Below are 23,360 nucleotides of genomic sequence, written 5' to 3'. Positions count from 1 at the left end.
TGGGCATTAATTGGGAGGTGGTCCTTCCTATCAGCTTCCACTCTTCTGCGAAGTCTTTCCACTAGATGTTGGGATATGACTGCAGGGGCTCACATTCAGACACATGAGCATCAGTGAGGTCAGGCACTGGCTTGTGGTAAGCGGCCAGTCAATTTCATACAGACTCAGTGAACTCAGGTGGCATTCTATGATAGTGCCACATTGAAAGTTGCTCTTGAGCTCTTGATACGCCCTATTCTACTAAAACTAAGGATATTGCATGGCTGTATGCTAGATTTTCTGCAACTGTTAGTAATTAATGTATCTGATAGAGCCAAACCTGTTAATTATAAGGGGTTATCCACATACTTCTGTTCTGGCCACATAGTGTATATATTAACTCTTCATGTGGCAATTAGTTCATTCCTACATGATCAAGTGTGTCTATGATTATAAGAATGTCACAACATATGGATCTGCCTGATTAATGCAGTTACTCCAGCAGCAACTGTAGAAGACAAGCACTGCCTGTCAACACTGCATTCCAGCCATGTTCACACTTTACTATGAAAGCATGATCAGGTGTTCCTTATTATGTACGTCCCTATGGGTGTGTGTGTGTGTGTGTGTGGACAGGTTTGGGTGGTTTACGAGGACTTTTTTTTAGGTTAAAATCTGGTAATTACAAGGGTATTATGCTATAAATTTGGTTTATGAGCACATTTCTAGTGTCCATATTAATTCAAATCGCTTAAAACATAATAAACAATGTTTTTTTGAAAATGTAAAAATGCAGAAAGTTTTTTGTGAGAGCTGTCTATGGAGAGTCCTCATAAGGATAGCCGCACCAACGTGTGTGTGTGTGTGTGAATACATATGTACGTTTATGTGAGTGTTTTCATCACTCATGGTCTACTGTCAAGCACATGGCTGCTCTCTCCCACGCTTTGGTTTGGTCTGTTGCATCTCAACAGCACTCATTTATTCTTCCCCTCCCTCTTCAATCTTTCATCTACAAATATGATTTGGTTCCATGATAACAACTTCCTTTCTGTGCTCCCGTGTCCTGCATTCTGATTAAGGTGATACTGTGCAAGTGCAACCAACACATTTTTTTAAAAATCGAGATGGAAAATAACTGTCACAACAGTCCAGTGTAGGATGCTGAATGGAACAGGGTATATGATGTATTACAGGTCTACTCAACTTTAGAAAGTTCATGGGGCACAAAGCAGGATCCCTTTAGCATCAAGGGCTGCACTACAAATCTTTATAGTAATTCTTGCTTAATATTAGTTAGGTGAGCAGACTATGTGTGGTTTGCAGTACTTCAAATTCTTTTATCATGATATGGGTAATTTAATATTACAGTATACTGTATATCATGATGTAGTTATTATTGCTGAAAACTAAACCACAAAATGTTTAATATATTAAAAGACCATGTACTGATGTGTCAAGTTGCAACACAATTTGGCAATCATAAACAACCTACTGTGTATAGTTACACCATTCTTACACTGGATATGAGCAGAGCCTTTCAACGCATTAAAAAAATATATTACTGTCACACAGTCTGACAAAGGCTTCGGGTAGTGGCTAACGTGGTGGTTTGAATTTATAGTTCTGCATTTGGTATGTCTGTGTTGTTCTCCGAGTACAAAGCCAAAATGCTAGTGTATTGAGAGAAAATGTCTTTATTTCTGAAATAATTATACATTTCATAAATAAACAAAAGCAATGTCATTTGTTGATTCAAAAGTATTATATTTTTGTAGCATAAAAATTTAGTTAATCAAAGTATGTTGTATTTAGGTACATATTAATTATACCTTTTGCCATGCAGACTGAAAATAAATTAGTCTTGTACTGTATGCTTGCTCTTGAGTCACTTAAATAATAATAAATATATATTCTGGCATTCTTAGATGCTCAGTGCTGGGGAAAAAAATCCCCATCAAATTGCTAAATAACTACTCGCTTGACCAACACTAAATGGGTGTCGTTTTAAAGCTTAACAGCTGGATGTATATAGCCAATACAACCAACTCTTAACAGGTGCTTTTTAATTTGGTAACAAATTATTATTCCATTTTCATAACTTATGAACTCATTATTGTACTTTACACTGTTAAACATATGGTCAAAACATCATACAGAATGGAAAGGTCTTAAGTGGAATGCAACTAATATCGTGTCACTCACATATTAAATATATTTTAAATATATAATGAGTAAAAGCCCCAGGAAAAGAGTTTGTAAGCTGTAAACATTTTGTCCTGTTTTCACATTTAACTTTATGAAACATGAACAGAATATAAAAACAGCAGATGCTCCAGGAAAACCAAAAGAGTCCAAATATAATGTTGCACGATCACTGATCTGTGGATACGAGGCATGAATTTTAAAATAATACTGCAGAAAATACCCTGCTACCTCTAGATATCTCTAGGTGTGTTCGACTTGCGATACTCAATTTACCGATTGGTGAGATTTACCTGTTGGGGGAGGAGTTTAAAAGACAGCCAAGCCAGACACTTTGCGCTTCCTGTCATGTGCTGCCGAACCTACATCAGTCACGGCTGATCATGTTATGTTTGTTTTCTTTATTGCAGACAAAGTGTAATTCTGATAGACAGGTTTGAATTTTACATAAAATAACCAAAAACGTATTAATTTGAAAAAGTCAAGTGCTGCTTAATACAGTGCATGTTGTGTGTACAAGAAGAAAGTCCAATAAAAGCCTATATTATTTTAATATCAATAAAGGTGTCAGTATTTTAAATAATCTTGAATTTTTTTTATGAATAAACATGATATTACTATGATAAACATAACATAACAGTTTTCACCAAATTGGAGGTGTCAGAATAATCACCTTGGTAATGGAATACTACCATACTACTCTTACTATTTCTGGCATAGATTAATATAGCAGAACTAATAGTAGTCCATTGCGAACACAGCCCATGAAAAACACGTCAACGTTGTCACGTTGTGAGTCTGGCCAATCTCGAATAATTTTGTCGTCATCAGAGCTTGTGCAGCCACTCTAATGCAACTGCACCTGCTGAGCCAGGCAGTTGCTCTCTAATTGCTCTCGCCATAATTTGATGGCATACGTCACTGTGACGCGCCCATTGCAAGTCGGACAAAATTTCTAACCGACAAACACTTCTTCAAGTCTGTGATCGGTCTGCAGCACTGCACGAAGTCTAACACACCTATTTTGTCATTCTAGGGGATATTCTCTGTTTTTAAAGTGGACCAATCACAGCTGTTGTGGTCGGTTTTAGCGCAATGCATTTTTTTTTATTTTGTGGGAGGTGCATGTCAGGCTACGGTGTAGGCTCTGTCTTAACCGCCATAGGCTACACTGTAACCGCCATAGCTACATGTAGCCTAGGTTCGATATAAAAGTATAAATCGGCCTTAGCTGACAAAGTATCAATGCAACCAACTTACCTACATTTTTCAATAGTGTAACCGCAGCTCAGCTATTTTCCAGTGGCAAGCTGCTTTTCCCAATTTGAGGGGGGGTTATGATTACTGCAATTGTGGTTGCCACAAGAATGACAGCATCACAAAGGCCACAAAAATGGCTGCAGAAGGTTTTCTCTGCAAATTTGCTCTTGTTCAGAACCCATGTTGAGACTGACGGCTGGGTCTGCTTTTCTTTTTTGTCAAAAGCCAACTAAACATTCCCATATGAATAAATACTTCAGGCAGCACATGACATCTACTGCACTCCACAATAAACAAAGCATAAAGCACATGGAGACGACATGGTTTAGGATAGTCGGTCAGTATCCTCCTAGTACACATGTAGATACGCAATGCAATGGTCTCCTTTCATCCTATTTTTCCTGCATCTACCCTGAGTGTGTGTCCCAGAACAGTATCTTAAGTCCTCACTTTATGAATAGCAATAAATAGCTGCTGCAACTGCTCCCCTAAGTAGTTGAATGCACGGAATCTCATCCTTTCTGTAAAAGACATAACTGGCTTTGTCCAGATTGAGGGGGGTTATTGCTTAAACCTACAGCTGTGCATACACTAAAGCACAGAGAGGCAAAGGCACTATATTCAGAAGGCTCTGCTTGTCAAAAACAGACAAAATGTATCTTTAGACTGAAAATAGCTATATAACTGATGAAAAGTTTCTTTGTACAAAAATGGGGACAGTGTAACCACCTCAACACATCAAAATTAGATCATACCTGGTAAGAAGCACTTCCTGTCACAACAGAGACTTATGCTGAATGTCTAAGAGATGGAAATAGATTTCAAAAGAATACATCAAACACCTCTTTTCATATCAAAGACTGTAAAGATTTAAGTGTTATACATATTCATCGGGGATCACACAATTTAAGCCGTTACATGTTCATGAGTGCATGAGAGAAGTTCATATTTTTAGTGCTAAATAACACAAGTTCTCGTGTAATCACGCGTATGCTGCAGTGAAAGAATTTCTCCCACAGCTCTTATGAATGTGTAATGGATGTCAAGATTTTAATGAAAGAATTACTTTAATTGCCATTATACTGAAAAGAGTCAAGACGGACTAGTATATTCATTAAATCATCTCCTTTTGTGTTCCACATAAGAAAGAAAGTCATATGGGTTTGGAATGACAAGCAAATTATGACAAATTTTGAGGGGGAATTATTCCTTTAGTAATGGAGTTGTTTTCTTACAGAATCATTTAAAGATAAAACACCCCGGTCTCTGGTTATATTCTTATCTACAGTATATACTGGTATGCTGTTGAGTGAGGAAGAGAGTGTCTTGCTGGCAGACATTAATCCTGCCTCTTCCATCCAGCCCAACACGAGATCCTTCACCAAGGCTGGCAGCTAAAGCGATGATCCAAATTGGGTGTAAATCAGTTCAGATAAGGCCTTAGCCTGCCAGCCTACATGAACCACTGTGGGAGAAAGCGCTCTGGTGTCTTGTGTAATTGTGCCATGCCATTGGGACCATCACACAACAAGGGCATGGAGTTTAAGTATCTTCACTGTTTATATTTGCACTCAAGATTAATTTGTCAACCACCTCTACAATTGCAGTAGAAAGGGAACAAAACTTTCCGATGCTTCTCTTGTAAACATTTCAACGAAAATGGGGGCATCATCCAGCTGAACGTGGCACAGCTTAGACAAGAGCACAAATTACTTTTTAAATGGTGCTGTAGAGTGCTTGGCTATTGATCTCCACTCTGACAGTGTGGAATACTTCCACTCAATGTGACTGTTGCTGGACAAGGCAATGTTACAGCATCCCAGAGCTGTAGTAAATGGTGTTTGCAAAGCAAAACATCACTATTACTATTCTTCATACTTATTTATTTCATGTAAATCTTTGGCATGTAACTCAAACATACAAGTAGTATGGCTTATGAAGGAAAGGTGTGCTTGTATTTTTATTTATTTTTTACCTCCTGAGACACGAGCATGACTGCTGTGTGCATTTTCCATTTCCCTTTTTGATTTGTAACTAGTAGCACCTAATAAACATGCAAATAAAAAAAATAAATCTAGAGCAAAGAGTTTTCCTAAAAACTGATGTCCACATTTGTGGACAGCAGGACTAGTTTTTTTTTTTTATCAAATTGTATATTATCAGAATCAGAATCAGCTTTATTGCCAAGTATGCTTACACATAGAAGGAATTTGTTTTGGTGACAGGAGCTTCCAGTGTACAACAATACAAAAACAATACAAAAACAGCAGCAAGACATAGAAAATAATAAAAAAAAAAAAATAGTTATACACATATGTACATACACAGACACACACACAAACGTAGTGCAATCTAATACAAATCTGTTATCTGTTATGTACAGTGCAAATACAAATCTGTTATGTACAGTGCAAATGTTTTTTTTTTTGTTTGTTTGTTTGTTTTTTCAGAGGAATGAAATGGCAGAAGAGGTTGGAATGTGTTGGATAAATATAAAAAAAGACTAAACTGTGTATTGCACATAGTTATTGCTCAATGGGGCAATTTAATTGTTCATGAGATGGATAGCCTGAGGGAAAAAACTGTTCCTGTGCCTGATGGTTCTGGTGTTCAGAGCTCTGAAGCGTCAGCCAAAATGCAACAGTTCAAAAAGGTAGTGGGCAGGGTGAGTGGGGTCCAGAGTGATTTTTCCAGCCTTTTTCCTCACTCTGGAAGTGTATAGTTCTTGAAGGGGGGGCAGGGGGCAACCAATAATCCTCTCCGCAGTCCGAATTGTCCTTTGTAGTCTTCTGATGTCTGATTTCATAGCTGAACCAAACCAGACAGTTATTGAAGTGCAGAGGACAGACTCAATGACCGCTGAGTAGAACTGGATCAGCAGCACCTGTGGCAGGTTGAACTTCCTCAGCTGGCGAAGGACGTACAACCTCTGCTGGGCCTTTTTCACAATGGAGTCAATGTGTGTCTCCCACTTCAGATCCTGTGAGATGGTAGTGCCCAGGAACCTGAATGACTCCACTGCTGCCACAGTGATGTTTAGAATGGTGAGGGGGGTCAGTGTTGGGGTGTTCCTCCTAAAGTCCACAATCATCTCGTCTGTTTTGAGCGTGTTCAGCTCAAGGTTGTTTTGACTGCACCAGACAGCCAGCTGTTCAACCTCCCTTCTGTTTGCAGACTCATCATCATCTCGGATGAGGCCGATGACAGTGGTGTCGTCTGCAAACTTCAGGAGCTTGACAGAGGGGTCCTTGGTGATGCAGTCATTGGTGTAGAGGGAGAAGAGTAGTGGGGAGAGCACACATCCCTGGGGGGCACCAGTGCTGATTGTACAGGTGCTGGAAGTGAGTTTCCCTGTCTCACAAACTGCTGCCTGTCTGTCAGAAAGCTGGTAATCCACTGACAGATAGACATGGGAACAGAGAGTTGGTGTAATTTATTCTGGAGTATAGCTGGGATGATGGTGTTGAAAGCCGAACTGAAGTCCACAAAAAGGATCCTTGCATATGTCCCTAGTCTGTCCAGATGTTGCAGGATATGATGCAATCCCATGTTGACTGCATCATCCACAGACCTGTTTGCTCGATAAGAAAATTGAAGGGGATCTAGAAAGGGTCCAGTGATGTTCTTCAGGTGGGCCAACACCAGTTTCTCAAATGATTTCATGACCACAGACATCAGGGTGACAGGTCTGTAGTCATTAAGTCCTGTGATTTTTGGTTTCTTTCGGACAGGAATAATGATTGAGCGTTTGAAGCAGCATGGTACTTCACACTGCTCCAGTGATCTATTGAAGATCTGTGTGAAGATGGGGGCCAACTGGTTAGCACAGGATCGAAGACACGCTGGTGAGACGGCATCTGGGCCTGAAACTTTCCTCGTCTTTTGTTTCCGAAAGTCGCAGCTCACATCATCTTCACAGATCTCAAGTGCAGGTTGAGTAGCAGGAGGGGGAGGAGGGGGGTTGCAGGAGGTGTTGTTGTTTGTGTAAAGTGAAGGTCAGAGTGGGTGTGGGGTGTGAGATTGGGCCTTTCAAATCTGCAGTAGAGCACATTCAGGTCATCAGCCAGTTGTTGGTCCACCACAGGGTTGGGGGTAGGAGTCCTGTAATTTGTGAGTTGTTTCATGTCACTCCACACTGATGCAGGGTCATTAGCTGAAAACTTGTTTTTCAGCTTCTCAGAGTATCTTCTTTTAGCCACTCTGATTTCCTTGTTCAGTGTGTTCCTGGCCTGATTGTACAAAAATGTATCCCCACCCCTGTAAGCATCCTCTTTCGCCTGACGAAGATGCCTGAGCTCTGCTGTAAACCACGGTTTGTCATTGTTGAACTTTAAATAAGTCCTAGTAGGAATGCACATATCCTCACAGAAACTGATATATGATGTAACAGTATCTGTGAGCTCATCCAGGTCTGTGGCTGCAGCCTCAAAAACACTCCAATCCATGCAATCGAAGCAGGCTTGTAGTTCCTGCTCTGCTTCATTGGTCCATCTCTTTACAGTCCTTAATACTGGCTTGGTTGATTTTAATTTCTGCCTGTAGGTTGGAAGAAGATGAACCAGACAGTGATCAGAGAGTCCCAAAGCTGCTCTAGGGACAGAGCAATATGCATCCTTTATTGTTGTGCAGCAATGATCCAGTATGTTCCTGTCTCTGGTGGGGCATGTAATGTGCTGTTTGTATTTGGGCAGTTCACGTGTGAGATTTGCTTTGTTAAAATCCCCAAGAATAATAATAACTGAATCCGGGTATTGTTGTTCCGTGTCTGTGATTTGATCAGCCAGCTGTTGCAGTGCAGCATTCAAATACGCGTTTGGCGCGATATACACACTCACCAGAATAAACGAGGAAAACTCCCGCGGCGAATAGAAAGGCTTACAGTTAATAAAGATCGCTTCCAAATTAGGACAGCACATCCTCTTTAACGTTGTTACATCGGTACACCAACTTTCATTGATGTAAAAGCATGTTCCACAGCCTCTTGTTTTACCCATTAACTCCGCGATGCGATCCGCTCTGAACAGCTGGAAGCCCGGAAGATGTAACGCGTTGTCCAAAATGGCTTCACTCAGCCAAGTCTACGTGAAGCACAAGGCAGCAGAGGTTGAAAAGTCCTTGTTTGTGTGGGTGAGGAGATGTAGTTCGTCTGTTTTGTTCGGAAGAGAGCGGAGATTCGCAAGATGAATGCTCGGCAGCATTGTTCGAAAGCCCCGCCAACAGAGTTTGACCAGCGCACCGGCTCGTCTTCCTTGCCTGCGTCTCCTGAACAACAAAGCCGCGCCTCCAACTAAATGTCTAGCAAAACGTCTGAATATTCAAAAACCGGGAAAAGACTGTCTGGTATAAGCTGTCGAATGTTCAGCAGTTCATCTCTGGTAAAACTGACTGGAAAAAGATTACCAAACACAGGACAAACAAACAAAAACCACAAAACGATAGGAGCGCTCCACACCGAGGCTGGCCATCCACGGCACCATCATGATGTTTTTTTTTTTTAATGTATTTTATGTATTTTATTATGTTTCCAGAAGTGTTGTTTATTTATGTTTTTGAGATGTTACAGACATTACAGCTGATTTTCTGTGAAGCTGCTTTGGAACAATGTGTATTGGGAAGAGCCCAAATAAACAACTGTACAAAAAATATATATTTGACTTGATTTGACTTTTATGTAACAATATGTTTTCTACTTTGGCAACAAAATCTCAATGTTCTCTCTTTGCACTTTCAAACAAACAAGTGATAGCCAGTGCTGAAGCATTTTAACAATCAGAAATTAGCATAAATAATTTTGATTCAAAGTCATGGCCAGCATCATCCAATCACTGCCAACCATGTTAAAATAAAATGATACATTATAAATTCTGAATCTACGTACTGGTTAACACTGTCCCATGTCTGCCAAACATGGTGAGTGGTCCAAACATTATCTGCAGCCTGACCAAAGCCCTGGTCTGATTTTAGGAATGAATGCACTTAGCTGCATAGGAAAGCTATAGGATGCTCCCTTGCTCCCTATTTAGTGAATGACTTAACCTCCAGTGTGCTGTCTGTCTGCCCTTTTCTCAGAACAGTTCAAAATGCATCTTAACTCTATATAAAGCCTCTGAAAGCAAAATTGTTCAGCTTTTGGATAAACCCATTGATTATCAATGTGATAATGCACAGTAAATATAGGATTTCTAAGGAAAAATAGCATTAAGGTACACAATAGTGTATAGTGTGTTTAGCAGTGTGGCATTTCACGATAAATTGCTCAAATAAAAAAAATGGCATATCTCTAATAGAGACTCTAATAGAGACTCTAATCACTTGACTCAAACAGGTTTCAATGTAAAAATGTAATTAGGTTTCTTACCAGATGTAGTTTTGTTGGCTTTTCTCCCAAAGACAAACTCCACTGTGATCAGCGCCATGTTGTTTTGTCACATAACTGTCCATCAAAAGTTTAACTCTTTACTGACAGCCCAGAGTCCTCTGAACTGAGATCAGTTGTTTAAGAGAATTTAAATTGTGCGTTGCGTATGGTGAAGCAAAAATACAACATCCACGTACAGTATGTGTGCACGGGGTTGCACAAGGTTAAGAGATTAACCTAACAATTTGTGCAGCCTGATCTCTTGACAATTACGGGACTGTGGCAACAAAATGACATTACATGGTTCCTAACACATATTGCAAAATTTCTGAGGTAAAATGTCCACTGTGTTGTGCTCAAAGCTAAAAAGAGTTACATTTAAAACAGGTTTTTAAGGTTATATAGTTCACCCAAAAATGAAAATTCTCTCATGCACTATACCAAAATTTTTTTGATGTCATAAGATAACACTGTGAGGAACAGGGTGAAAAGGAAGTGTTTATGGGGTCTGTTCAAAACTTAGTGAGCTGCCTTGCTGTTTCCTGCCTACAGGCAGCTGTCTTCTATTGCAGAATACTAACTGAAATGGAGCATCATATGAGATCGATTTGGAACACTCCAAAATAAAAAATAAATAAAAACAGGAACAATGGTTGACAGGAACAATGCAATACTCTAATGACCATTAATACTGTATACATAGTGCACACTTTTTTGGGTAAAAGAGTCAGTTTACTATCATATTAAACTATTTTTTATCTATACTTTTCAGTATTGAATTGATTGTAAGTTTATAATAAAAATTTCTCTCACTTCATCCGCCATCTTTGATTCATCATTACGGTGCAATCCGGGATCACCTACCGGGGGACGGATACATACAATGCTACCTTACAAATTTAGCCAAAATGAGATATCTTACGAGGCAGCATAATTAAGATACCTACCTTTTGGACCAGTCTTTACGCTCGAAGCACATCTATGATGTCTTAACTTGCTGCCTCCAGAGGAAGCTCACTAGATTTTGGAACAGATGACCCATGAACTGATATTTTGCCATTTTACTTCTGATTTGTGTGAAAGGGAATAAAGGTCGTTGTAGCATCTTATAGTTTTAATTTTAATAGTAAACAGCCATCATATGTAGAACGAGCCACATAAAAATAATTTAGCAAAATAGTAATGTGATTCAATGATGCCAGGTTGAATTTTGTCTTGGAGGGGGAATAAAAAAATCTAAGAGACATAGGGGTGGGCTCTTTTCACTTGGGCCAATAAGCAACCATTTAGAAAGAACATAACACCCACAACACTCTAGCAACCACCTAGGTACACACAAGCAACCACCCAAAACACCACACCATCTGCCCAGCAATGCACTAATAAACAGTCAGAACGCCCTCGCAATCACCTAACAAATGCCTTAACCACCCAAAGATTGTGGTGCCGAGTTTTGCACAGGCAAGCATCACTCATATTTTCTTCATCTAGATTTTGGAGCTGTTCAGTGAGAGTCTGGAGGTGAGAAGTATCCTACATCCCTCAGTTCATCGCACCAGGAGAGTGAGGGCTTGAAGAGGTGTGAAACAGGTTGATGAACGAAGAGAATAGCGGAGAGCGTGTGGGGAGATAACTCATAACTACCCTTCTAAACAGGCATCAGGAATACACTGGTGTGGGCGGATGGAAAAGACCAGAGCGTGTGTGTTTGTGTGCATTTTTATGAAAAAAAGGGGGAGTTAACCAGGCTTGAAAGGTAGCAGGGAGCCAGTCCTCCCATTCACACATTTTGCTGTGCTTTATCAAACACTCATAAACCGTTTTATCTTATTTTATCACAATGAATTAAAGCCTTATCCAGTTGGGCCAATGAGACGTTGAAACACAATCTAATTACAATGAATAATACAATAATACAAAACACAAACAGGGCATTCTTTAGGAAGACACATGAACTAGTTCTTGAGTGGAGACTGCAGTGTCTGTTGGTCTACTTCTGTATGTATGATGTGTGTGTTTGTTTGTACAGTAGACTGTCACCATGAGGCTTGTAAACCCAGTAAAAACACTGACTGCACATCTCAGCCTAACATAAACCCAACAGATTTTAAGGCCGTTTACACTTCAGCTAATGTACATATATCCAGAGAGAGAGAGAGAGACAGACAGTGTGTCAACCACCATCACTGAAAATGGCTTTTAAATCTGATCTGAAACTACTGTTGAAGTGAACATCTGGCACAGTGTAGCTGAATACAACTGAATCAACTAAAATGAAGTCAGGTGAGATTGGTACCCCGTGAATATCATGTTGGCAGAGAGTTGACAGGTTTTATATATCTTCACTCCATGTGAGCCACAGGAGGTCTGGGAGGCTGTGTGCAGGAGTGTGTAACAGAAAAGAGCTGCACTTGCTGTGCAAAAAGCAGCCATATTAAAATCCACAGGGAATGCTGATGATGGTGGTGGTCTAATGGTTCAGGAATGCTTCAAGGTATAGTTTGATCCAGGAAGAGGACAGTTCTGAGATCACAGTGTTGTTAATTACAACACACCATTAAATACTGTAAAAAGATATGGCTCCAGGGGGATTGTCTCTCAAATTAGTTTTCTGTGAGTCACTTAGGAAGGTACTCTATTGAGTGTGTATATTTTCAAGGGTGGGGAGTCAGCTAAAAGTTATGTACCTGGTCTGCAACCGCAAAGGTTCCAGGTTCAGTCCCAAGTGGACTGAATACAAGAACCTTGACTGGAATCCAAGAAAGATCCAAGAACTTAGGGGTCAATTCTAGATTGCTCTATAGGAACTGTCTCTATTAATGTACTTAAAGCTGCTATGTGTATTTTCTGTGCCACTAGCGGCACCAAATGGAATTGCAGTAATAATAACTATTTTTTAAACATGTTTCTCAAACACACCACCTGTCTTCAATTGTTCAGCAAACAGGTAGTCCACCCCAAACTCACGCCATTTGTTGAGCCAATTTTCCTATATCAGACCATTCAAACAAACAGAGCAATGTTGAAAGTGCCACAGAGCCACAGTGTTTATACTTTTCAGGAAAGTCAACCTTTGAATGGCTTACTTACAGCTGTCTTTGCACCTTACACTGAAAGAATAGGAGAAAGTACCTTAAAAAAACAACACTCCTTTAAAGTTTCTTTGGGCAATAGAATCAGCTAATACTAAATAACAAAAAATGTAAAAAGCTCAAAATGGCAAAAAAAAAACAAAAAAACACACAAAAAAAAAGATCTAAGTAACTACACTGCACTCCTCTGGTGTACTGTAGCTGAGGAAGGAACATGATGATGCCACTATTCCACCAAGAATCAGAGGTAGCCACAGAAAACCCAACTTGGTGAGAGGGGAGCATGGCTCTGTGGAGCGCTCCATCAAAGTGGTGGCGTTTTCAGGACTTGAACAGTCTCATGTAGGTAGAGCTAAGGCCTGTCATGTGTCCTGGAGTGAGATCAACCAGTGCTCTTGAAAGTCCAATCAGATCAACTACACTTTCTCTGCTATCTTAGAGCATTCACCTTTTAAACATCCATGGGGACCACATCCAGGTAACAAACATAACTCTACTGTCTCTAAATATATGCTAGAGTATTCCCCTGTTATAAATCTAAAATAAACTCTAAAAACACTCTTTCACCTTCCTTTCAAATACAGTGCACTTCAGAAGGGTATATCTGTGCATCCTTTCCTCTGATCTGACATTCCCAATGCTCCACCCATCTGAATTCCCCCGGCTTGCACCCATTATCATAACCATAACTTATTCATGATTTCTCTATTTGCATAAATAGCTCTATCCTGATCCCGTGAGTGTGATACAACTGAGAAAACAAACAAACAAAAAGCCATTGTCAAAGTCCAGTTAGTGTTTGTGCGTTTAGTGATAACAGTGTTGAGCCAAATGGTTTGAGAGGAGCAGCTGAAATGAGAAGTGGGGGTCAGATGTATTGTAATTTCAGAGCTCATCAGTCCCACTAATGCTGTTTACACAGGTGGGAGAGTGGGTGAAGGTGCCAAGTGCTTTACTGATACACATGGCTTGTGAAATGAACAAGCAAGTCATAATTAAAAATTCTGCTTAGTATGACCGTGGCCCTGATATTTGCCATTTATAACAGCATTATGGTGACGTGTTTGCTAGGTAAATGCTTAGTGATACAAAGGTTATCAATTAACCTCAAGTAGCAATGCTGGACTGGTTAATGGTGAATTACCGTCATATAGACAGAGAAGTGCAATGGGAAAAAAATTACATAGTTTTTGGTAGGGCTAGGTGGTAGGACGCTATATACAGGTACTGTTGGACTGTAAAAATGTGTCAGCCATTAGAGACTGTTCTATACTGTTTATACAGTGGTAGATAGCTGTATGCATTTGGCATGTAGGAGCGACAAAGTAGCATAAATTCTTGTGAGAATTAATGTGAAAATACAGAGTTCAAAATAAAAATAAGTCAAGACAAGGAAAAACATGTGTTGACAGGCACAACACGAAGCAGAGTACAGTTGTCAGGTGTGCATATACTTTATCACCTTTTTTTTTGCAATGACTTTGAATGTGGCTGATGCATTTAGAATTTAGAGTGGGAGTCTTTTGTTATTAACTCAAGCATTACATAATGTGAAGCGGTTTTAGCACTGATGCCAGACTTCATACATTTGTTAAAAAAATAGGCATTATCACAATGTTATTTAATATATATATATATATATATATATATATATATATATATATATATATATATATATATATATATATATATATATACACACACTACCAGTCAACATTTTGAAACACTCTATTATCATTTTTTTTTTTTTCTTCACATTTTAGAATAATAGTAAAGTCATCAAAACTATGGAATAACATAAATGGAACTATGGGAATTATGTTGTGACTAAACAAAATCCAAAAGAAATCAAAACTGTGTTATATTTTAGCATCTTCAAAGTAGTAACCCTTTGCCTAGAATTTGCAGACATGTACTCTTGACATTTTCTCAACCAGCGTCTTGAGGCATCACCCTGGGATGCTTTTTAAACAGTATTGAAGGAGTTCGCATCTATGTTGGGCACTTATTGACTGCTTTTCTTTATTATTCGGTCCAAGTCATCAATTTCAAAAACTTGAAATAATAATGAAATAAATTAATGTGGTGGCTTTTTTTTTAAAAAAAGTATATTTTTGTCTACAAAACTAATTCCAAACATTTAAGCATACACCTTCAGATCAAAAGATTTTTAAGATCATGAGAAACATTTCAGTCAAGTGTTTCAAAACTTTTGACCGGTAGTGTATGTATGTATGTATACATATATATACAGTATATATATATATATATATATATATATATATACAGTATATATATATATATATATATATATATATATATATACAGTACATATATATATATATATATATATATATATATATATATATATATATATATACACACTATATATGTATATATATATATATATATTGAACTTAGCAGAAGTAATTCAATTGTGATACTGTAATATACAATTATTTATACCATAAAGGATTTTGGTCTCTGTTGAGGAAGAGCTCATTTCAAACTTAAGGGCTATAAAAAAAAAAAAAAAAGTCTGGCCTGTTACAAATTAATAAATGTTTGTGTGCACTGAGGTTTGGGTTTGTGCTATCAAGGATAAATACTGAAAGTCCCACCTGTTCTCATTTATTTGTTAAAAATGACAAAGAAACAGGCCCAAGGGACAAATTTCATATTTTGCACTGTGAGAATGAAGAAGACATACAGAGCAAAATAAAGAAAGAGAGAAATTAGGAGCAGATATTGAGTGCGGGATGAATTTGGAGATGTCAAGAGAGAGAAAGAGAGATTAAGGATGTTGAGGGCAAGTAGCGTAACAGAACAGTATAGAGAGGAGAAGTTGTGAAGGGGGGGGGGTTCCAGTGAGCCTGGTGCTGATGGACTTGTGGAGCTACAGGGATTTGGATTAAAGACTCCAGTGCTGACCTGAGTCTCTATTGTGTGTGCTTGTGTGTAGCTGTATGTGTCCTGATTGTGATCAGGGAGAGTGGTTTTAGGAATCAGCAACAGATTTTTGGCTTGTGAAATCAGCACCTGCAGCTATTGCACCCTCCATCACTGAAACATGTTCAATCTCATTGTGTCTCTGTAATACAAACTGATGTCAGCTCAGCCAAGCATGTAGGCCTGCTATACTGCAGGTCAGATATCTATCCCCTCTTAAAGTGGTCAGTTTACCAAAAAATGCAAATTATGTCGTCATTTACTCTCCCTCATTTTGTTCCAATCCCATATGATTTAAAACAAAATTATAATAAAAAGGACCATAAAAGTAGTCCATATGACTCATGTGCTATATTCCAAGTCTTCTGAAGCCATACAATAGCTTTGTGTGAGGAACAGACAGCTGTTTACTTAAAATCTTTCCCTCAGCTGCAGCTGTCAAATTTCCTGATATAGGGCATAAAGATGTTTCATGCCAGGTTTACTGTCAATGATGTCAAACATAAATCGTTCAGAAATATTGGGTAAACTATTTCTTTAACCCTTGATGGCACACTTATGAACACATTTGTAAAGAAACTCCTGACTTCCTTTGCAAATTTAGTCACGTCCAAGCAGAGCTTCAGTCAGACTGAATAATAGATCTGAAGTACTCCAGTCTCTCTTTTTCAGCCTTGCCCTCCTTCTCTCTTTTCACTCTTGTCCTGTTGTTTGCAGCTTGCACAAACACTGCAAGAAAATGGACATGGAAGCACTTCCTTGGCCAACTTACTCTCCCTCCTCATAGACTCTCCACAACTCTATACCGCACTGAAATGTGGTAGTAATGACCATGAATATAAACCATTACTGAATAATTGGTTAGGCACATGTTTCACAGCAGTGAAGGCATTGTATCTATGACAACTAAATTATCCATCAATCTAGAGCTGCATTAGTGTTGATGTGTGAACAATTCATGTGCCATCATGCATTATTCTGTATAGCGGCAGAGATGCAGGGGCTTGCGTTGTTTATTTATTTGGTTTGAGGTGACTGCTGATGGCTTACCCAGTGATCTGACAGTCTGAAAAGAAAAACACTTTTACAATGATGTTAAGATAATCTTAGCACTCTACAGGTTTCCAAAACACCCCCCCCCCCCCCCACCCAACCAACATAAAGACAATACAGTATCCCGGAACATGCAGGACCCCATAACAACTACATACAAGTCAGCAACTACATACAAGACTTAAGGCATGCTTTTCATGAATTACATCATCATCATCATCACTCACAAACTTCTATCGAAGGGTTATTGGTAAATTGTTGGGTTGAAGTATAAGACAGACTTATTTGTTGTGTGGGTGTTTAGTATCTATTGGCTACATTCACACAGCAGCAGAATACGGTTGTCAGTTCTGTTTGGAGTGTTCAATTGATCATAAACAGTTCAGTTATAAGAGAGTGACTACCGCATACTATAACTGAAGTGACTTCGGTGACACTTTTCAATAAGGTTCCATTTGTTAACATTAGTTAATGCATTATTTATCATGAACTAACAATTAACAATATATTTACAGAATTTATTAATATTTGTTAATGTTAGTTAATAAAAATACAATTGTTCATTGTTAGTTCATGTTAGTTCATAATGCATTAATGTTAACAAATACAATCTTTGATTTAAAAAAATTTGTTAGTATATGTTGAAATTAAAATTAACTAAGGTTAATAAATGAGTATTGTTCATTGTTAGTTCATGTTAACTAATGTTGTTAACATATGTTAACAAATGGAACCTTTTTGTAAAGTGTTACGGTGACTTAAAAAAAAAAAAAAAAACTGGACAGTAACAGAGAGATGCTTATCTGAGAAGACGAAAGCAGTGAGCCCTGACCTTAATAGTTTAGAAAAAAATTAAGTCCTCAAAGATGGAATAAAAAGACATTATGACAAAAATTATATCATCATTTATTCACCCTCATGTTGTTGCAAACCTGTATGAGGCATTCTGTTGTCAGAATGTTAGCCTCAGTCACAATTTTTCTTTTTTTTTTATATAATGAAAGTGAGAGTTCACTGAGGCTAACAATCTGCTTAACATCTCCTTTTGTGAAAGAACATCATACACGATTGGTACAACATTGAGGGTGAGTAAATAATGCCTTATTTTTCATAATTTTAAGGTGAACTCCCTCTTTAATGTCCTTCTGTCTTTTGATGTACATACAGTATAACTTGTGTCACACCTGTTATTAAATATAGCTATCAATCCGAAACACTGTGTGAACACAGCCATTGTGTACAGTCAGCTAGAATCTGTGCTTCCCCAGTTACATAATCAGTGCTCTGTGATCCTGTGGCAATCATTGGTGATTACAGATCTAAATGACCATGACCACAGGTCTGCTTTCAGCACACACATGCACGCACACACGCACGCACACGCACGCACGCACACACACGACCACATGCACACACAGAGAACAGGACAGAAGGAGAGAGTGTCCTTGGGGCATTCAACATTGTAGGCTTCAAGCAGTTTGCGCACACACACAGGCTCACAAACAGAAAATTCACAAGCCAGATGTATTTAAGAAAAGGTAAAACAACAAAGCAAATCAAAAGAAGTTCAAAAGAAACTTAAGGGAAAGATACAGAAGCATTAGCAAAGTAAAGAGAAACATGGATGTGTTGCACACAAACCTTCGGGCTCTGAGTGCTCTTTGAGGATGGCTTGCTTCAGTGGGCAGCAGAAGATTTCGTGACACTTTGCACGAAAGGGGGAGCCTTTACCCCTTATATCCGCAGAATGGATGGAATCCTGCCGCAACATAATGTACTCCTGGGTACCTGGGGCAGCGTCATCCTGGACTGCGGTCGGGCCATAACAAAATGAACGCAGGGTTAGAAAGGGATAGAGCGCTCAAAGCAACAGAACTAATTAAACACAATGAGATAAATATGCAAAGTAAAGAGACATAATAAGCAACAACAGTAACAAGATCAGCAGAACACTTATATTAGCTTGGGATTCAGAGGAAAGAAAGAAAAGTAGAGAAGGGAAGAGAAGAGACAGAAAAAACAAAGCATAAAACACATCACACATGGTTGAAACAATATGGCGGCAGCTACTGTAGATAAGCATTGGGAACTGGGATAAGTTGGTAAAGTCACAGCAGGTTGGAGATTTGGAGCTCTTTTGGCTTTTAAAATTCAATAATTCAGAGGGTGATAACCAGGGCCACGTGTGTGTGTGCATGGACAAAGCCCCCATGCAAACTTAATACAATGGATCAAGACATACACTACCGGTCAAAAGTTTTGAAACACTTATTCTTTATTATAATTTTTTTTCTTATGTTGGGCACTTGTTGGCTGCGTTTCTTTATTATTTGGTCCAAGTCATCCATTTCAAAAACTTTTTTTATTTTTTTTTATTAAATTTTTGTTTTATAATGAATTAAATTAATATAGTGTCACAATTATATTTTTGTCTACAAAACTAATTTCAAACATTTAAGCATACGCTTTCAGCAAAAGATTTTTAAGATCATGAGAAACATTTCAGTCAAGTGTTTCAAACTTTTGACCGGTAGTGTACATACAGTATAAAGAGAATATTGCTAAAGTTTTTTTCTTATTTTAGAACTAGAGAAAGTAATTCCTATGAATGCATGCATCGTCTTCCAGCACAAGCATCTTGTGCATCTCACATGCATTGTCAAACTGTATATTGGGATACACTTGCATACAACATGCACGTATGAACAGCTGTCATTGTTCCGTTACCGAAAATGTAAAAATAGAACTGAAATTCACTAAATCACTTATGACTAAACAATATGTGTGATCTCTTTATATAATTCTAATTTTGTTAATGGAATAAAGTGGTCCACAGTGAACAGTATTCAAAGACTCCGTAAAACTCAACTATGGCTGTTGTGAGTACACAGTCTGAGGTGATCATGGAACATCTTGATTACAGCTAAAAATAAGACCCCTTCTCAAACAAATTATGTTCTTTTGCAATGGTTGACCAAATGGAATAGATTGATTCATTTAAGGTGAAGTGGGTCATTTCTGCATCACCAGTGACACTAATGGAACTGCAAAAATAACTATTTTCAAACAGGTTTCCTCAAACACTTCCCCCAACTACTATTTATCATAAAACTGATAGTTCCACCCTAAATTCACAGCCAATGTTGCTGTGTTGGGCTGGTAGGGATGCTCAAACAAGCATCAATATTTTGAAAGTGCCACAGCGTTTATACTTTTTGGGGAAATCAGCCTACAAAATGGCTTACCAACACTGGTCTATCCACATTAAGCTGGTAAAGGAGAAAGTATTTTAAACATAAAACAAATGCACACTTCACCTTTGAGGGATGATTCCCTTATAATAAACAATGACTATTTGACCTCTGAATCTCTCAAAGCCTAACTGCAGGTTAATGCTCACTGTATTAATTTGAGTACATACTGTGAGAGGTTAACAGAGGGTTACATTTCCTGGACCATTTTTCCCTTGAGATAAAAAGTATTAATAAAGCTTTGGGATTCAGTTTTATAACATCTCAATTTACTATTGTCATGATTTGAGGCCAAACACTAATCTTGCCAGAGTGTTCAACAGCTGTAGTATTAAAACTCTCTTCCTCTTCACTCCCCCTTACTCTACCTCCCATATAGACAGTGTCTATTTGAGAGCGCATGTGTGAACATGGTAGGTGGGGGAGGGAGAGGCCCATCCTCAACCCTCTACCATCCTCCTGTCCCCCTTTCTCTCCCCTTTTCCCTCTTTTGACCTGTCATCTCTCTTGTATGGTCTGAACTGGTAGGTTTAAGGGCGCACACGCAGGATAGGGTTACTTTTGAAATGTATTCCACTACAGATTACGGAATACATGCTGTAAAATGTCATTTGTAACATATTCCTTTAGATTACTCAAGGTCAGTAACGTATTCTAATTACTTTGGATTACTTCTTCAGCACTGGTAGATTTTTTTCACTTGTTTTGACTATAAAAACTCTGCCAGTACAGTAAGACAAAATACACATGTTAAAAATACATTCTCTGAAAAACCTAAATATCTTATGCAGTTTCTAAAACAAGATAAATCAAATTGATCTTGTATTAAGGATTTTTAGATATTTTTTACTGGAAAACAATACAAAAATTATTATCAAGAATACGATTTTTGCCCTAATATCAAAGGTCTTACTAGAAAAAAAAGAAATTATGATCCAACATGAATTATAATTTCATAGATGAATCTTGATAAAATATATATATATATACTTCTCTGTCTGCTCGTATGAATGTAACACATCATAAGAAAATGTTTCACTGCTGTTTAAATGCACTTTGGATCGCATCATTTATATGTATAAATGTTTTCCATCTGAAAGGACTAAATATTAAATGAAACAAATGACAATAAAATGCAAAGTAATCTCTTCAGTAATCAAAATACTTTTTGAATGTAACTGTATTCTAATCCAATGATTTAAATTGTAACTGTAGTGGAATACAGTTACTTATATTTTGTATTTTAAATACGTAATCCCATTACATGTATTCCGTTACTCCCCAACCCTGCACACATGGACACACTTTGGGACCAATTTGGTTCAGGTCGGGAAAAGGTGTGTTTTCAGTTGAGTTTTGAAATCGGAGATGGTGGATATGTCACGGAGGGACTGTGGCAGAAAGTTTCATAATTTGAGGGCAGTCACACTAAATGCCCTGCACTCAAATGGTGTCAGCTTGAAACGCGGGGTGACGAGTGAACCAAACCCAGATGACCTAAGTGTGCAGACCGGGGAGTAAGGATGGATGAGGTAAGTGATGTACTGGGGAGTAAGACCATGTAGTGCTTTGAAGGTGATAAGTAATATTTTATATGTTGTATTCAATAAGAAACAGGTAGCCAGTGGATGTTATGGAGTGTAGGGGTAATGTGAGAATAATTTTTTGAATAAGTAAGGACCCTGGTAGCCGAATTTTGAATATATTGGAGTTTGTTGAGTAAATTCTTGGGGAGACCGAAGAAAAAAAAAGAGTATTATTGTAATCAAATCGTGAAGTGATGAATGCATGAACAAGGGTCTCAGCATCTTTGGAACCGAGTATGGTGCGGAGCCTAGCAATATTGTGGAGACCGAAGAAGGCAACTTTAGTGAGAGAGGAAATGTGAGAAGTGAAATATAGTGAAGAATCAACACCTAAATTGCGGACAGTGACAGACAGTCTGACCAAGACTCCGTCAATGTCAATCGACATGATTTGAATGTACACTGGTGACATTATTGGAACCAACTAGTAATATGTCTGTTTTATCGGCACTGAGTTTGAGGAAGTTGCAAGTCATCCAGGCCCTGATATTAAGAATGCATTCCACTAAGGAAGTGGGGGGATGAGGGACAGTGGATTTGGAGCTGACACAGAGTTGTGTATTGTCAGCGTAGCAGTGGAAGTCGAGCCCATGCTTACGAATAATTTTGCCAACCGGAAGCAAACAGATAATGAAGAGTAAAGGGCCAAGGACAGAACCTTGAGGAACACCATGGGAAACTGGAGCGGTGGGGTATTTTGACTGTTTGATGGATATATAATGCTGGCAGTCAGAAAGTTATGAATTAAACCAGGTTAAGACAGAACCGGAGACACCAATAGCAGACAGGCAAAAAAGGAGTGTGCAATGTGAGATAGTGTCAAAGGCTGCATTAAGATCTAACATGAGCAGTGTAAGTTTACCAGAATCAGCAGCAATGAACAAGTCATTAGTACATTAGTTTTAGAGTGCCAGTAAGAAGGACCAAGGGAATTAAGGCCTCTTTTGTGCTAGTGGCCATTTGGCTGTTGAGCTCCAGTTGAATCATTTATTCATGCTGACATAGCACTTTATGGACTGGTGTCTCTTTTATTAGATCTTGTAAGTGTTGAGTTTATTGTTTTCTCTTTTTATTATTATTATTATTATTATTGCCATGTGGTGATTTTAGGAAACTTTGTTTGTAGTCTGTGTTGACACCTTTGCTGCTAAACCAATTTCCCCCCAAGCTGCAATAAAGTTGCATTGAATATTGACTTTGAGATTGTACACGTGAGTTTACAACATAGTTACCCATCCTTGTTAAATCATACAGTATTATCATCATGTGCCATACATGTGGGGCAAAGCTGGCCTTTCAGAAGAGCAAAACTTGTCTGTTAGAAGATCTAAAAATGAAACACCCCAGTATGGGAGGCATTGAAAGAGACATATTTTATTTTTAAGTGGTAATCATTAAACATTTCATAAAAAGTCATATTTTTTATGTGTAATTAAGTAAATATTGTTAAAAGGTATTTAAAAGGTTAAAAGATGGTTTTGTCTTGTCTTTATGGTTCGTTGGCACTCTAACTCAAAGTAAAAGCTGGATAGTCGATTAAGTGCTGTTAATTAATTGATGAATTAATCACCTAAATAGTTGAATAATTGTTCTAATAATTGCTAGATTAGTCAATTAACAAAATAAT

General features: G+C 38.2%; 1 protein-coding gene across 5 annotated transcripts in view; it reads right to left on the bottom strand.

Annotated features, from left to right (window-relative positions):
- Positions 1 to 23,360, bottom strand: part of LOC127418223 (fibroblast growth factor 13-like) — a 165,466-nt gene that overhangs the window by 68,835 nt on the left and 73,271 nt on the right. For 4 of the 5 annotated variants that reach the window (XM_051658683.1, XM_051658684.1, XM_051658685.1 and 1 more), the window contains one exon: positions 18,538 to 18,705. The exons of the other annotated variant lie outside the window; for it this stretch is intronic. In XM_051658683.1, coding sequence (XP_051514643.1) covers positions 18,538 to 18,705 — 168 coding nt within the window. The remainder of the gene's footprint in view (positions 1 to 18,537; positions 18,706 to 23,360) is intronic. 5 annotated transcript variants of the gene reach the window in all.

Source organism: Myxocyprinus asiaticus, chromosome 27, assembly GCF_019703515.2.
Source record: "Myxocyprinus asiaticus isolate MX2 ecotype Aquarium Trade chromosome 27, UBuf_Myxa_2, whole genome shotgun sequence".
In the NCBI taxonomy this organism is placed as follows: domain Eukaryota; kingdom Metazoa; phylum Chordata; class Actinopteri; order Cypriniformes; family Catostomidae; genus Myxocyprinus; species Myxocyprinus asiaticus.
The sequence above is the reverse complement of the archived record's forward strand: the minus strand, read 5'-3'. Positions and strand labels throughout refer to the sequence as shown.